The sequence below is a fragment of the Liolophura sinensis genome, chromosome 9 (genome assembly GCF_032854445.1).
Source record: "Liolophura sinensis isolate JHLJ2023 chromosome 9, CUHK_Ljap_v2, whole genome shotgun sequence".
Taxonomy (NCBI): Eukaryota; Metazoa; Mollusca; class Polyplacophora; order Chitonida; family Chitonidae; genus Liolophura; species Liolophura sinensis.
Window position 1 is genome coordinate 23,820,608 of NC_088303.1, and position 13,957 is coordinate 23,834,564.

At 39.7% G+C, this 13,957-nt stretch overlaps 1 protein-coding gene across 1 annotated transcript; it reads right to left on the reverse strand.

Moving 5' to 3' along the window:
- Window positions 1-1,331: 1,331 nt before the first annotated feature.
- On the reverse strand, window positions 1,332-2,324 carry LOC135475722 (G-protein coupled receptor daf-37-like). Its single transcript, XM_064755655.1, has one exon. It carries the CDS (start codon window positions 2,322-2,324, stop codon window positions 1,332-1,334), a length of 993 nt encoding a protein of 330 aa, XP_064611725.1.
- Between the last annotated feature and the right edge of the window lie 11,633 nt (window positions 2,325-13,957).

Below are 13,957 nucleotides of genomic sequence, written 5' to 3' on the forward strand. Positions count from 1 at the left end.
GGTTTTCTTATGAAAAATATGGGTTCCGCTGCAAAGAGAGCAACGAAAGCTATATGACACTTTAGGTAAATGCAAGAAAATAAATAAATAAAAAGTCATAAAAGTACTTCGAATCAGTACTGCCAAAAATAACAGTGGCAAACTTCGACATCCACTCTGGCCGCCTGTCAGTGTAAACCAGGACTTCATGTTCACTTTTGAGGGTGTACAATCTTGTAAGTAATGTACTTAACTATCTGACCTCTTCGGTAGCCTGTTGGTAGAGCGTCTGTCTCGAAGTCGGGAAACCTTGGACCAAGAATTAATACTGCAATAGGGACAGCACTTTGGGGGCATGCACACGCCCTGCCACTAGAAGACACTGTATATGTACACTCACCTGATGACTCCTCGTCATCATATGAATGAAGAATTGTTAATTACGAAGTAAACCTCCACGAATAGATACACACTTTAATATTTAAGCAGGATGGCTCTTGCCACATATTTCAGCAACGTCTTCTGCTTTCACATGGATGCTATGTATGTACTTCTTGATGACAAAAACAATACTCTCGTATAGTACATGTACACAGACACTGGAGCTGTTAAAAGCAAGTGCGCTACTTGGTTTTTAACAGCAATTAGTTTAACGAAGTGTTTAATAGTTTAGCAGATGAATAATTTAGTAACACAATATATTTCTTAAACCAACGCTGACGAATAGGTTGCTTTTGCGTGGATATCACGCCAACCAGCATTTAAATTAAGAAACTCTCTACTTTGACTAATTTTACATCGACTCGAAGGGTGTGCATTTGAAACTAGTGGTGTAGATTTCGTAAAAACGATCACATGGTTTAAGCTAAAACCCAAGACTCTTCGGATCCAAAGATTTAGATTGTACAAGAAGAATAAAGTGTAAGCATTTCACGTGCTGACATATATGCCCACAATCGACTCTGTACTGCGGTGATTAACGTCATTTCAGCTAACAGCCATCGTGACGTCACACCAGGATTGTGTTCACGTCACTTCTGTTTAACTGTCCTCAAACTACAATGATTTTGTTTTTGGGGCACACATTTTGTTGAATTGTATCCTTGTATCAGTTCTGTAAAGTATTACACAAGACAACCAGAGAATTAAGTGGGAAGCGAAAGCCAATACTATATATTCAACGTCTTTAAATCACACTTCAGGTTGTAGAAAGAACAAGAGCAATGTACTGTAAGACATGACGCACATGGGTAGCACACATTTAACGAAATCATATACTCTTGCCGTTTTATTTTAAGAAAAATACAAGTTGCTAATTTTCATTACGTGCTATTTTTCTCGATGTTGTGGCATCAATTCATGGCTGTGACGTCACTAGACACGGAGTTTTCAGATGCTCTGCAGAATATACGCTTTAAATCGTTGCGAAACTCTCGGCCGCTTAGACAGTAAAGAATGAAATTTAGACAATTGTTCCAAAAGAGAAGTTGTGACGCAATGTCACTTACCATGGTGTGAATTGCCTGTTGATGTGGAGTGTCAAGTGACCAGTACGGCTCCACGATATGCAAAACTGTCAAAGGCGTTGTTGTTATGAAGAAAACCAGACATATCGAAAGTAAAAGTATATTCGTGCGTTTCTGCGAGGCCAGTCTCCCGTCTGACGGCTGTCCCATCACGTGAACACGTTTGTTCTGACTGCGCATGCGTAGGAGAATTGCGCAATTGAGAGTTGTAAGTACGACGCAGGGCAGAAAGGACAACACCGTCATGTCGATCCAAGGCCATACGAAATTTAACCACTCAGAATAACGCATAAGAGCGCCACATGTATAAACAGAGGTCGTCATGTTTGATACAGTTATGGTTTGTTCTGTTCGGTGATAGGTAAAGCTGATTGAGCAGTTCACGGCAATGAGAATAACAAATATCACCGACATAGAAACCAGCGCCCTGTTCCGTGTACACAAGGTTTTGGCCTTGAACGGCAAGAAGACGCTGATTGAGCGATCCACTGTCATTGCGATAATAACGTACACTGACATGTCGGTGGCAATAAAAGAGAAGAAAAGGTAAACTCCACAGTGACATGCCAGGACGATGTCCAACTGGAACGCATGCGCAAGAAATCCCCTCAAAGACGATAGTAGCAAAGCCAGGGAGTCGAACACGGCCAGCACTGCCAGAAATGTGTAGGACGATTGCGTTCGGGATTTAACAGCTTTTGGATAAAATATACAAAATGATAAAACATTTCCGATCAGCCCACAAACTAGAAGCAAAGGGGAGATTATCAAGATTAGGTAGTGACCAACTTGGTATTCAACATAATCTTCCGGTGACATCATTTTACAGTCCACAAGTCAGCTCCTGCAAGCCCTAGATGCCATTCACGTCACGACGTTATCCTTTTGTCCTGAAAATATGAGAAATGACACACAATTTCAGAAAATTATCATGTGTGATTTTATTCCATGGTTGTAGGTATCTGAGCAAGGTGTGATCTGGTCACATCCATCACTATTAAAGCAGTGCCATGAACAGTAAAGCATTGAGCTGCCTATGACCTCATCAGAAGCGCGATAAGCGCACGCGCACGCCCTGGGTGATTTTTCTGATTAACAATCTACCTTTTTATTTCTGTAAGAGAACAAAGATATAGATCACAATGGATAACGTGAATATTGAGCCGATGTTATTGTGCTAAAATGAATTACTGCCTAAGCACAATTTGCTGAGACAGCGTACAGTTAATTGCACCCACAGGCTAGTTAAACATTCCCACATGCTAGGATGGAATGTATAGCATTGGCGCACGCATGACTCGTGAGCGTGAACCGCCAGATAACATTTCCTCGTTTTTGCTATATATAATTTAACACTGCATCAAAACACAGAGCGAAGACATTTTTCGAGGGATTTTCTTAGAGCATACAAAATTATACAGACGCTGGGGAAAATATCATTCATTTTTCCACTGTGAAAGAAAATCTGAACACCCATATTCTTGATGTACATCGCGCTATTTCAAAATCGGTGAGTTTCCTTTATTTGACTACTATAAACATATATCAGTTCTCGTTGCCTGAGGCTTGTCTGTCGTATCATTGATTTTACATTGCTGTCTTTCATATCCTATCTCTCATTGTTCATCGGGGTTTGGAGTCAGAAGCGAACGATGACACTCGTGGAGCATTTTACAAAGGCTTACGTTTCTTGAACATCACTTGTCTACAGCCAATGTGGGATTTAAGCATGTGCCTCAGACTTGGAGAAGTTTTTCAGTAACTTGCCAAAGGTCGGTGGTTTTACCATGGCGCTCTGGTTGCTTCCACTGTAAAACTGACTGCGTTAATTCTGAAAATCCTTGAATGTGGCATTATGCAGTCAAATTTTTCTAAGAAACAAAACAGAAAAAACGTACTAGAAAATTTATATACTGCATACCTCAGCGACATCTGTGGAAATCAAGCCGAAAGTATCAAAATATCAGAAGGCTAAATTAGGTTTATTCGTGAACTGTTTTTCGCATTTCTTATTGTGTGATTTAAAAAAAAACCTGAACGTTTGCTATTAAAGTGAACATAAAGTTAGCCAACAAAGCTGAATTAATTAATAAATTAGTGTTCCAGAAATATTCCAAAAATATTTTAAAATTCTACACAGCGTATCAACAAAATAAATAGCAAAAAATCGTCAGTACCTAGCCACTCATTTGTGACGCCAAGTTATAGCTATCTAGAGTGACGTCACAAAACCTAGGAGCTCTCCCGACTCGTCTGTATCAAACAATGTGACGATGAGAAAATACAAACAAAAACGCCTGATACCCAAGAGTATCAGCTCTGATCCGTGTTCAAAGGGTCGTATTTTAGCGGTCCTGCTCGTCCTCGTCCTGCATGGATGTAAACATTTGGCCTAACTGGCTGTACCGACTTCAGGGAATTCACCGAACATAACAGGGCCTTCTGACTGATAACAGTCTCTTTCATTCAGATTCTTGGAAGATATTTTTGTAATAAATCTGACTTTGCTAAGGAAAATAATGCAAAGTCACAATATTTTTCTTCAAGCTATGACTCTCATGAGGCGTTTTTTTTTTTTTGCCAGCTCACCCTGACAAGTTACTGCAGTATTCCGCAGCCGTTCGCAGTTCCCTGCTCATAAATGTGTCGTCCAAAATGCATCAGTTTAACAATTAAACTAACCACAAAATCTAATTTATTGTAACTGTATGTCAGGTGTAAACAGAACAACGACTCTTCAGCAATAGCAAAAGCTATTTTGACGTCATGACGTCACAGAATGGTTAGACATTCATGTATGTAATCAGTATATGGCGGAGGCTGTGTAACTTTGTATTCCATTCCCAGTGAAGACAATTACGTCACAGAAAGATTGAACATGTTCATGTACTAACCAGTGTGCTGTAGACGATATGATACTTGGCTGCAGTGTTTATTTCCCGGTGAGAAATGTGCCATTGTCGAAGATTACGAGCAGATCTGTACCAACGAATGTTTCACCTCTCAAAACACTTCACAGTCGCATTTGCCGTCAATTTGATACTCTTTCAGACTGAAATTAGTAACCATATAGTCTGGCTAGGTACCCCTTTTGTCTAGAAACAGTGGTTTTGCCTGGTATGTATGACGTGGTCTTCCAACGCTACGTCGTATGGGTGTGAGAGTGTTTACATGACTGAAGTTTTTCATGTCTAATCATAAGATTACCTGCATTAAACGTTTTGGGTAGGGTTATAGAATTGAAATAATGTTTCCTGCGATGGGTGTCTACCGACAGTTTTATAGTCAATAAGGTGGGCGCGAATAGAAAATTTAGGGTTCAGGCTACGCCTTCGACCTAAAATACTAACCTCGTCCCCCTTATTGACTGTAAAATTGCAGATAGACACTCATATTTCTTAACAAGAAACCACACACTGACAATCGAGAGCTAGGTTTTTTGTAACCGTCAATTATTACGTGACGCTTTTATAAGGGCTTCTACAACATGGTTACTGGGGTGAATTGTGCGTCAGTGCCATATCCCCAATGCTGAACTTTATCTAAGAACTCGGCTTTCAAAACTTTATAGAATTGTTTACATAGACATATTTTTCTGTGATAATTGTGTCCTATATCATTTTTTCTATGTACATATAGTGGCAGACTTTATGTTTACTTTAATGATACTGACCATTAGTAAAGCGACCTACGGAAGTAACGCCGTCTGAATCCCCGGAGCTGCGGTGTACACGTACTTCCATATACCCAATGGCCTAGCCTGCGCTTAATGTTGTTTTCTTGTGGTCAAGCCGATGCTGAATCCCTGTGGCTGCTCGCCCCGTGTTTATATAAGTTCCATAGATACAAATTAGAAGACGCGACATCCACGTTGCACGCTTTGGCTGGCTTAGTCTCCACATCCTGTGCCACCCTGTCGCAAAGGAAGTTCAGATGATCTAGTGCTTGATAAATGCCTCATGCCAAGTTAATGCAACATTCGCAGAAATCGCGTAAGGCTGTTTAATAACAGTCGATAAGTAATTACACTGAAGATAGTCACGTGGTGTATCTAAGCGCTTTATGTTTGCCAAATACTTCTCGTGACTTACTACAAAGAGTGTGCATTTACACCATTTTGACGTCCGAGCAATGCAGATTTGCACAAAAGATGTTTATTCTAGAAGAATGAACATTAAAAGCAATCCAGAAATCTGATCATTAACATTTCATAATCTCTAAACTGTTCATCTGTATTAAAGCGATAAGAGCTGTTGCCATTGAACTACTTTCCATGCAAGTTTTACATAAGACTTAAGACATGGCGTTTTTAATCATTCAAAAGATTCTTCCCTGCACGTAATACACATGACTTGTAACAATCCTCCTTCTCGTATGGTGTTCTCTGTATGTGCGTAGCTAAATGTGTTGAAAATAAGTAGCCACGTTAAAGGAAAAGACCTCTCAAAAAGGAACGTTAAAAGAACAAAGAGTTTATCCAACTCTGATAACGCTTTTTACGCATGAGTGAAAGCTAGCTGAACTAGTGTTGCCAAAAATTCCATCCCTCTGGTGGACATCATTAAAAAAGATAATGTGACGTCAGAGTTCCTAGATACCTCCAGGACGTCTGATAAAGCCCACCATAATATTCAAATATTTCAATGCTTTTCAACACTCCTAAAAAATCTGAAAAAAATGGACTTATTTTTAAACATAGTTTGCAGTTGCCTGTGTGATGAACCTTACTTCCGGGGCGAACATCCAGGGCCCTCTATATTTACTTGGCGGGCAATCACACAGGACAATTTAAACACATAAATCTCTCAGTAGCCGAATGAGTGCAAACTGTTTATGTAACAATCAGTGGAATGCTAAGCCTAATGTTGTAAGTTGTTGTTACCATGGATAACATTCTGTAGATTCTAAGATTCTATACTTGATCTCTTTGTTATTAACCACGGTAATCGGAATAAAAACCGAGACAAAAAGCAATAGTAAAACACTTTTATGTGTTCATGTATTCAAGCTATTTGCATTAAACAACAATTAAAATCAAATATGTTCTTTTTTTATGTCAACAGCATTCGTCGGAAGCCAATTTCGAGGGATAAAGGGCAATAGAAAAAAGGCGCAGATGGAATTACGTAAACACAATAAACAGTCTGTCAGCAATAGCACCGCGGACCAGTGTTGTCGGATTGCGAGGACCTCAGCCTGATTCTTACCTAGATATGGATAAGACTTTCTCGAAATTCTATTCTCACGATGGAATGGAATATAATGAAGCCGGGTAATTTCACTTTCATTGAAGTCTGGTGACGTATGCATATATATATATATATATATATATTATATTCCATTCCATCGTGAGAATAGAATTCATTATATTCCATTCCATCGTGAGAATAGAATTTTCGAGAAAGTCTTATCCATATCTAGGTAAGAATCAGGCTATGGTCCTCACATATATATATATATATATATATATATATATATATATATATATATATATATATATATATATATATATATATATATATATATATATATATAGTTGAGAGGGGGGTGGGGGCATGTTTCATGATGACTTAATAGCTTACATATATATCATGGTATAAATAACCTCATGCCTTGGTGACTATATAGGTCTAATATAAGTAGCTAAACTTCTGACACGTGTAAACAATATTTTAAATTAAAAAGAGGTATATGGCGCCTCCGTGGCTCAGTCGGTTAGCGCGCTAGCGCAGCGTAATGACCCAGGAGCCTCTCACCAATGCGGTCGCTGTGAGTTCAAGTCCAGCTCATGCTGGCTTCCTCTCCGGCCGTAAGTGCGAAGGTGTTCCAGCAACCTGTGGATGGTCGTGGGTTTCCCCCGGGCTCTGCCCGGTTTCCACCCACCATAATGCTGGCCGCCGTCGTATAAGTGAAATATTCTTGAGTACGGCGTAAAACACCAATCAAAAAAAAAAAAGAGGTATATATGATATGAACAATATAGGTCAGCCTACGTTATGGTGTGTGCCATACTGCACGATCTTAATGTCAAACGCCCTTGACTGATTTATTTATTTGATTGGTGCTTTACCGCGTACTCAAGAATATTTCACTGATACGACTGTGGCCATTAATGTGGTAGGAGGGAACCATGCACAGCCCAGATGGAAACCCACGACCATCCGAAGATTGCTGGGAGGCTGAACACTTTGAAGAGCCGGAGTTGTTCCACTTAATCCACTTCCATGCTCCAAATATACCTACATTTTTATATCGGTGAAAAGTGACGATATTTCTGTTAGCAAAACACCTTGGCAAACGGGTACAAATTAATCAGTTTATAACACAGCTTTGCATTATCGCCAGTCAGTGACGTTTAGTGCGGTAACTCAGTCCCAAACAATCCGCGGCCTACCGGCCCCGATAGCACAGTTGGTTGAGCGTCTGCTTCAGGAGCGGTAGATCCGGGGCCGATCCTGCATCGAGTCACACCTAAGGCCTTAAAAAAGAGAGTTGTAACTTCCTCGCTTGGCGTTCAGCATAAAGGAGCGACGACAGGTTCAGTATAATGGCTCAGGCGGGGCAGCTTACATGCCTTCGGTAAGTCGTCTCAGTGAAGCAGCAACAAGGAGGCACATTACATACACTCTAAAGATTCCTTCGCCTTCATGCGACTGAAAAATTGTTAGGTACGACGTTAAACCCCAAGCACTCACTCAGTCACTCTGTGGCCGATAAGCTTTGGTGCATACCTGGCACGGCCTGTGGGAAAGCGGCCTTAAAAAAAATCTTAGATTGACTCAGAATGAAGCGGATAGTGCAACGACTGGTTGACCTGTATCAGTGTAATGGCTCGGGCGGGGCAGCTTACTTGCCTTCGGTAAGTCGTCTTATTGACGCAGCACTAGATAAAAGAGCGGTGGAAATTCACCCTGCAACAAGGACATGCACTCTAAGGGTTCCTCCTTGGTCATATGGCTGAAAAATTGTTAAGAACGACGTTAAACCCCAAGTACTCACTTAGATTGACATTCAACATCTGGACCTTTCTAACAGCTGAGAGGGGGGCCTCGCAACACAAGGAGATGTCACTCGCAGGCTCATCACCACCTGTCTCCTTGTGTCCTCTCGCTCATAATTTCATTAAAACTCATACCTGCCCTAAATGTAGACAATTCCTATGATTTGGATGCCAAACATGACACCCGCACACCAAAAATGGCAGGCAGGCATCGAAAAAAGACTTTACGCCCTAAAATACGAAGAATTACATTTCCCTCCCGAAAGGGCCAATAGGGTACTAATACCACATGCGTCATATCCGTTTGGAACTTAATAACAGGATAATAAAATGGCTCCTGGTGAAGTAATCCCCTTCCTACATGTAACTCTCGGATTATCATTAAATTATTACGGAGCCAACGGAGTGAATGCGTCCGCTTTTAAACCGTCGCTCCCAGTGTCGCTTTGACTAGGATTTATCCTACTCTTCCAGAATAAACATGGGATTTCTCTGATGGAGAAGAATGACTGTAAGGAGATGTGCGTTCGTCATCCAAATTAATAGTGCAAGAACTGTTGTCATTAAAATCTACCGTTGCCTAAACGCCTGTCCTTCTATTGCTCATTCAAAGCTGTGGATAATATACATTGTCAGTAATAAGTCATCTTCGCGGTGATATAGGATGTACAGTGAGCTATAAATAATAAGCAGGCATTGACGTGTTATTCCAGATGTTTAAAGGAGAGGTAAACATAAAAATGATGCCAAAATCAGATGAAACAGAGTCAAAACTTATTTGCAAATATGGTCTTTAATATGTTTTTGGATTTTTTTTCAAGAGAAAATGGTATTTGAAAATATTTTTGTATAGTGGGTATCTATACATATCTATACATGCCAAATACTCATATAGTGGGTATTTTGGTATTTATCGTTGTTGCATAATAATGTTCTAAATAAAGATGTGATGCTTGTCTAATAAATTTATTTGAATGTAAATTTGTTGTCTATATCGAAACATGCATTTAACCTAAATTAAAATAATATTTGTGAACATATTACAAATGTAAATATGATCCAAATTGAGGTTTAATACATTTGTTAGCTTAAAGGAACAAATTCTAGTGCAAAAACGTTTATTACACCTGTGTTACATCCTCATTTATGACATTATTAAACAAAGACTATAATTACCAAAAGGTGGTACCAAATACACACCATACAAAAATTATTTTCAAGTTTCTTTTTCTCCTTAAGGAAAAATCGGGAAAAAATATTGAAGACCACATTTAGGAATAACTTTTCGCACTCTTTCATCTGAACTTTATGTCATTTTTATGTTTTCTCCACCTTTAAAATATTCAGTGGGCAATTGCACCAGAACATGCAATTACACAGATCAGGGCGTGGTGCAAGTGACAATGTATTACGATTAAATTTAATCGATGCCTAATGCTAGGTATACAATATATCATTTATTATCAAAGCACTCGACTGCCCCACTTTGTCGGGCCTCGAGATAATCAGCCAAAGGCCGCATTAAAAGCTATAGATACTCGTAATATCCTTTTGATGTGTCTCTCACTTACGTAAAATCCATTATTAACACATAGCATATGTTGTCTTTGTTTAACATGTAGCCCTAACTCTAAGGTAGCCAGCGATCGTCGCACTCTGCGTATCTCATTCATGCTTGCTTGCGGAAAGGCCCAGTAAACACAGGCTCGCAGACACTGGCTGATTATCTCGGGGCCCGACTTAGTTATGTCATCCAATGACAGAATCACATACACGAGTGTGTCGACAATAGAGCGAAGCAAACCGTAATGCGATTGGCTTATTATGTCGGTGCTCGAGGTCTTTTTTTTTTTTTTCGTCTGCTCAAAAAAAAAAGAGAAAAACTGCCACCTGATCTCTTTAAGTGGGAGTTTCTATTTTTTAGTGGGGGCGCTTTAAAAAAGAAAAACTCCGGAAAATATAAAAAAACGCACACTTTAAAAAAGATCACCATGTCCCCGTTACGGCTCGGTGCGTTCGATATTATATCGCCATAATTTCACAAAGACAAAGTAACGAAAGAAACATCCACACACAATGACAATATTGTCATAATGAAGGAATTAGAATGAAGGCACGACATGCTAAGCATACATTCAAATAAAACTAAATTTCATTACGAACTCAAAATACAGAATAAAACAGCCTCAAGAAAACAGACGCGGAACAAATTAAGTAAACAGACATTCTCAGTAAACGATTTAACCATGTGTTACTGAGAGACTTAATTTTTAGATGTCCGTCAAGTTTGTCGTCACCTGCTCCCCCATTTCAAATCAAATGGATCATTCCAATTTCTGTATGATTAAGTTTTATTTATTTATTTGATTGGTGTTTTACGCCTTACTCAACAATATTTAAATTATACGACGGCGGCCAGTATTATGGTGGGAGGAAACCGGGTACATCGACCATCCGCAGGTTGCTGGCAGACCTTCCCACTTACGGCCGAGGAAGCCAGCATGAGCTGGACTTGAACTCACAGCGACGTGCGGATAATAGATTAATTCTTGAATACTGAACTATATTAGAAACTGTGGTCAAAAAAGTCAGCGACCGGAATGGTGAGAGGCTCCTTGGTCATTACGCTGCGCTAGAGCGCTAACAAACTGAGGCACGGAGCCCTCCTCCACTTATGATAAAGTGTATCATATTATATAGGTTACACACTGAATGATGTACTGTTAAGCCGAACAAGTTAATAAAACCAAACTTTTTTCTCCCTAAGTATAACATTTACAATTTAAAAAACTGTTTATATATATATATATATATATATATATATATATATATATATATATATTCATACTGTTGATTTTCACTGTGTGGTTAACATGATAACCCCGAAAAGGCATGAGACGTCGTCATCTCTGTATCTATGTATTTTCCAGATTAAAAGTGTACATAAAATACAACTGGCGTTGTAGTCCGGATACAAAGTCATACCTAATTATTAAAGTGAATGGGCAACAGTAGACCAAATGTATTTATACATTGATGAAGTATCCCACATAATGTTGAAAAGTCATACCTTTTCGATATTGTGATATTGCATATCCAGAACATAGCACTTGAATGTAGGAAAAATTTCGCACATTGAGAAATTCGAAAGTTCTACCAAGTTATCAACTTTAACCAACCAGGTGCGATCTATCTCTGTATGCCGAGAACGTACCTGTTTCCAGACGCTGTTTTGCCTTCTGGCCGTATAAGCTCAGGTTACGGGTGACGTCATGTCTTGTTTTCAGTTTCTCTAACATCAAATGTAGTGATTATAGATTAAACGATGATTTATTGCGTTACCGAGCACGTCGGAACGAAATGGCAAACGCAGAAATGCACAAGTGGTACGCACAACACGTTGTCACATTTCTATCCAGAAAAAGAAACCAAAACTGCGCATGCAAAAAGAGTTGTTGTCCGGACAGAACATACCTGTCTATATAGAAGACGCAAGGATATTGGCATTCCTGATTACCATGACAACTGTAAATATGGATAAAAAGTCGTGTCACTTTTGACCAAGCTGTAACATCTTTTCTTTGGTTCTTTCACTGTCCTTATATAAACTACTACGGGCAGTCATAATAAGTTGTGAACTAATAGTAAACATAAACACCAGAAACAGCCAAACGTCCCTTCCTAGGGATTTTTTTGAATGACTCATTTTAACCAAACAAACAGTTCACATGGGTGTTTGATTTGTATCAGTTACGATACATGCTTTAACCGTGCGTTTTAGTGGCGCTAAGTATGCATTATTATGTCATATCAGCCACTGGTATAAGGCATCGAGAACTGAACGTGTTAATTCCGAAACGACATGCTAAATAATTAGAGCTGCGTGCGGAATCGGTACTGTTTAGTCGTCGTCCAGCCATTCTCTAGTTTGGAGTTCTCTCAAACTCTGGAGTTGTGACAATATACGTGTGGCTTTCTCGTCGCTTTCTTGTTGGCCTAATTGTGCTTGGTTTTCACTTTTGTCGGCCTGGCACAGTCTTGTGAGGTGCGATGACACGAAGCGATGAAATGAAGCGATAAAATGAATGTACGAAGCAATAGGGGAATAATACAAAGTTATGCCACGATGGTATGAAGCAATAGTACGATAGCACGAAGAGCTATGACGATGGTACGATGCGATGGAACGTTGATAGGAAAACAATGCCACGATGACCATTGCTTCCCACCACTGCTCTGTATTGTGGTTTTATCTTCTTCCGGTAGGCATACTTGTGCTTTGTCGAAACACTCAGGCACAGGATGAGGTAACGGGAAATAAAATACCATACCCAGTGACGTCATGATCCATGACTACCAGATGACCTATGATACCATGGTACGAAGCAATGGGACGATAGCTCGAAGCGATGCATGGTACGATGGTACGAAGCGATGGTCATTATGTCATCTTTTCACGTCATCGAGTCCTACAGTGTCGTCATAAGGCGACAAATTTTCTCCTTAACACGGGCTGGCCAGTCTTTGTGGTGCAGGTCGTAAGCGACAGTAAATCGATTGAGCTCATTGAATATCTACATCACTTACATTGTTCTGCATAACCATACGTATCATAGAGGATCATTAATGGTCCTTTAACACTTACATTCGATGAATAGATTATGTTTTTCTCGCATCTTCAGGAAAGGAAGAGTTTACGTAAAACAGGGTTTTGTTTGTTTTTGGTTAGTGATGTGTTATGTGTGCCTACTTTTACTCGTCAGTATGTTCATTATATGTTTTTTCACGTAATAGAGGGAAATCTGTACTCCAAAGCATAAGAGTTGTGGGGGTTATTGAGGGTCCAATCTGCAAAAGAGAAATATAACAAAAACACCCCACTGACAGGTCTGGGGAAAAAAGGGAAATCGCACGTGTAGGACAATGGTGGGGTAATAGTGACGTACAAAATATCGTACGACAAATGTACCATAAAAAATGTCGTACACCACTTTAAATAAATAAATTAATTAAATATCACAGCGTTCAGACAATATTTCTTTTCATTTCATATGAATGTTGTTTCGCCGTAGCCAAGAACACTTCATCTATATTACGACCAGGATTATGGTGGAAGGAAACCGGGTAGAACTCGGGTGGGGGGGGGGGGGGTCCATGACCATTCGCAGGTTGCTGCAGACCTTTCCACGTAGAGCCGAAGGGGAAGCCAGCATGAGTTGGACTTGAAATCACAGCCAAAGCATTGGCGAGAGGCTCCTGGATCATTGCTGATTGACACACATCTCTGACTAATCCAAACCCAGGTTCATGAAAGCTGATTGACATATATTTAATTCACAGCCAGCTTGTAAAAATAGCTGTACATACATCTTCGGTCCTTGTATCAGACATGTTGTCAAACATTTGTGATGGACCTGAACATGAATTTGTAACTTTTGCAACATATACACCA

Bases quoted from the DNA above. Each gene is read 5' to 3' on its own strand.
- LOC135475722 (XM_064755655.1), bottom strand. From the start codon at position 2,324: ATGTCACCGGAAGATTATGTTGAATACCAAGTTGGTCACTACCTAATC.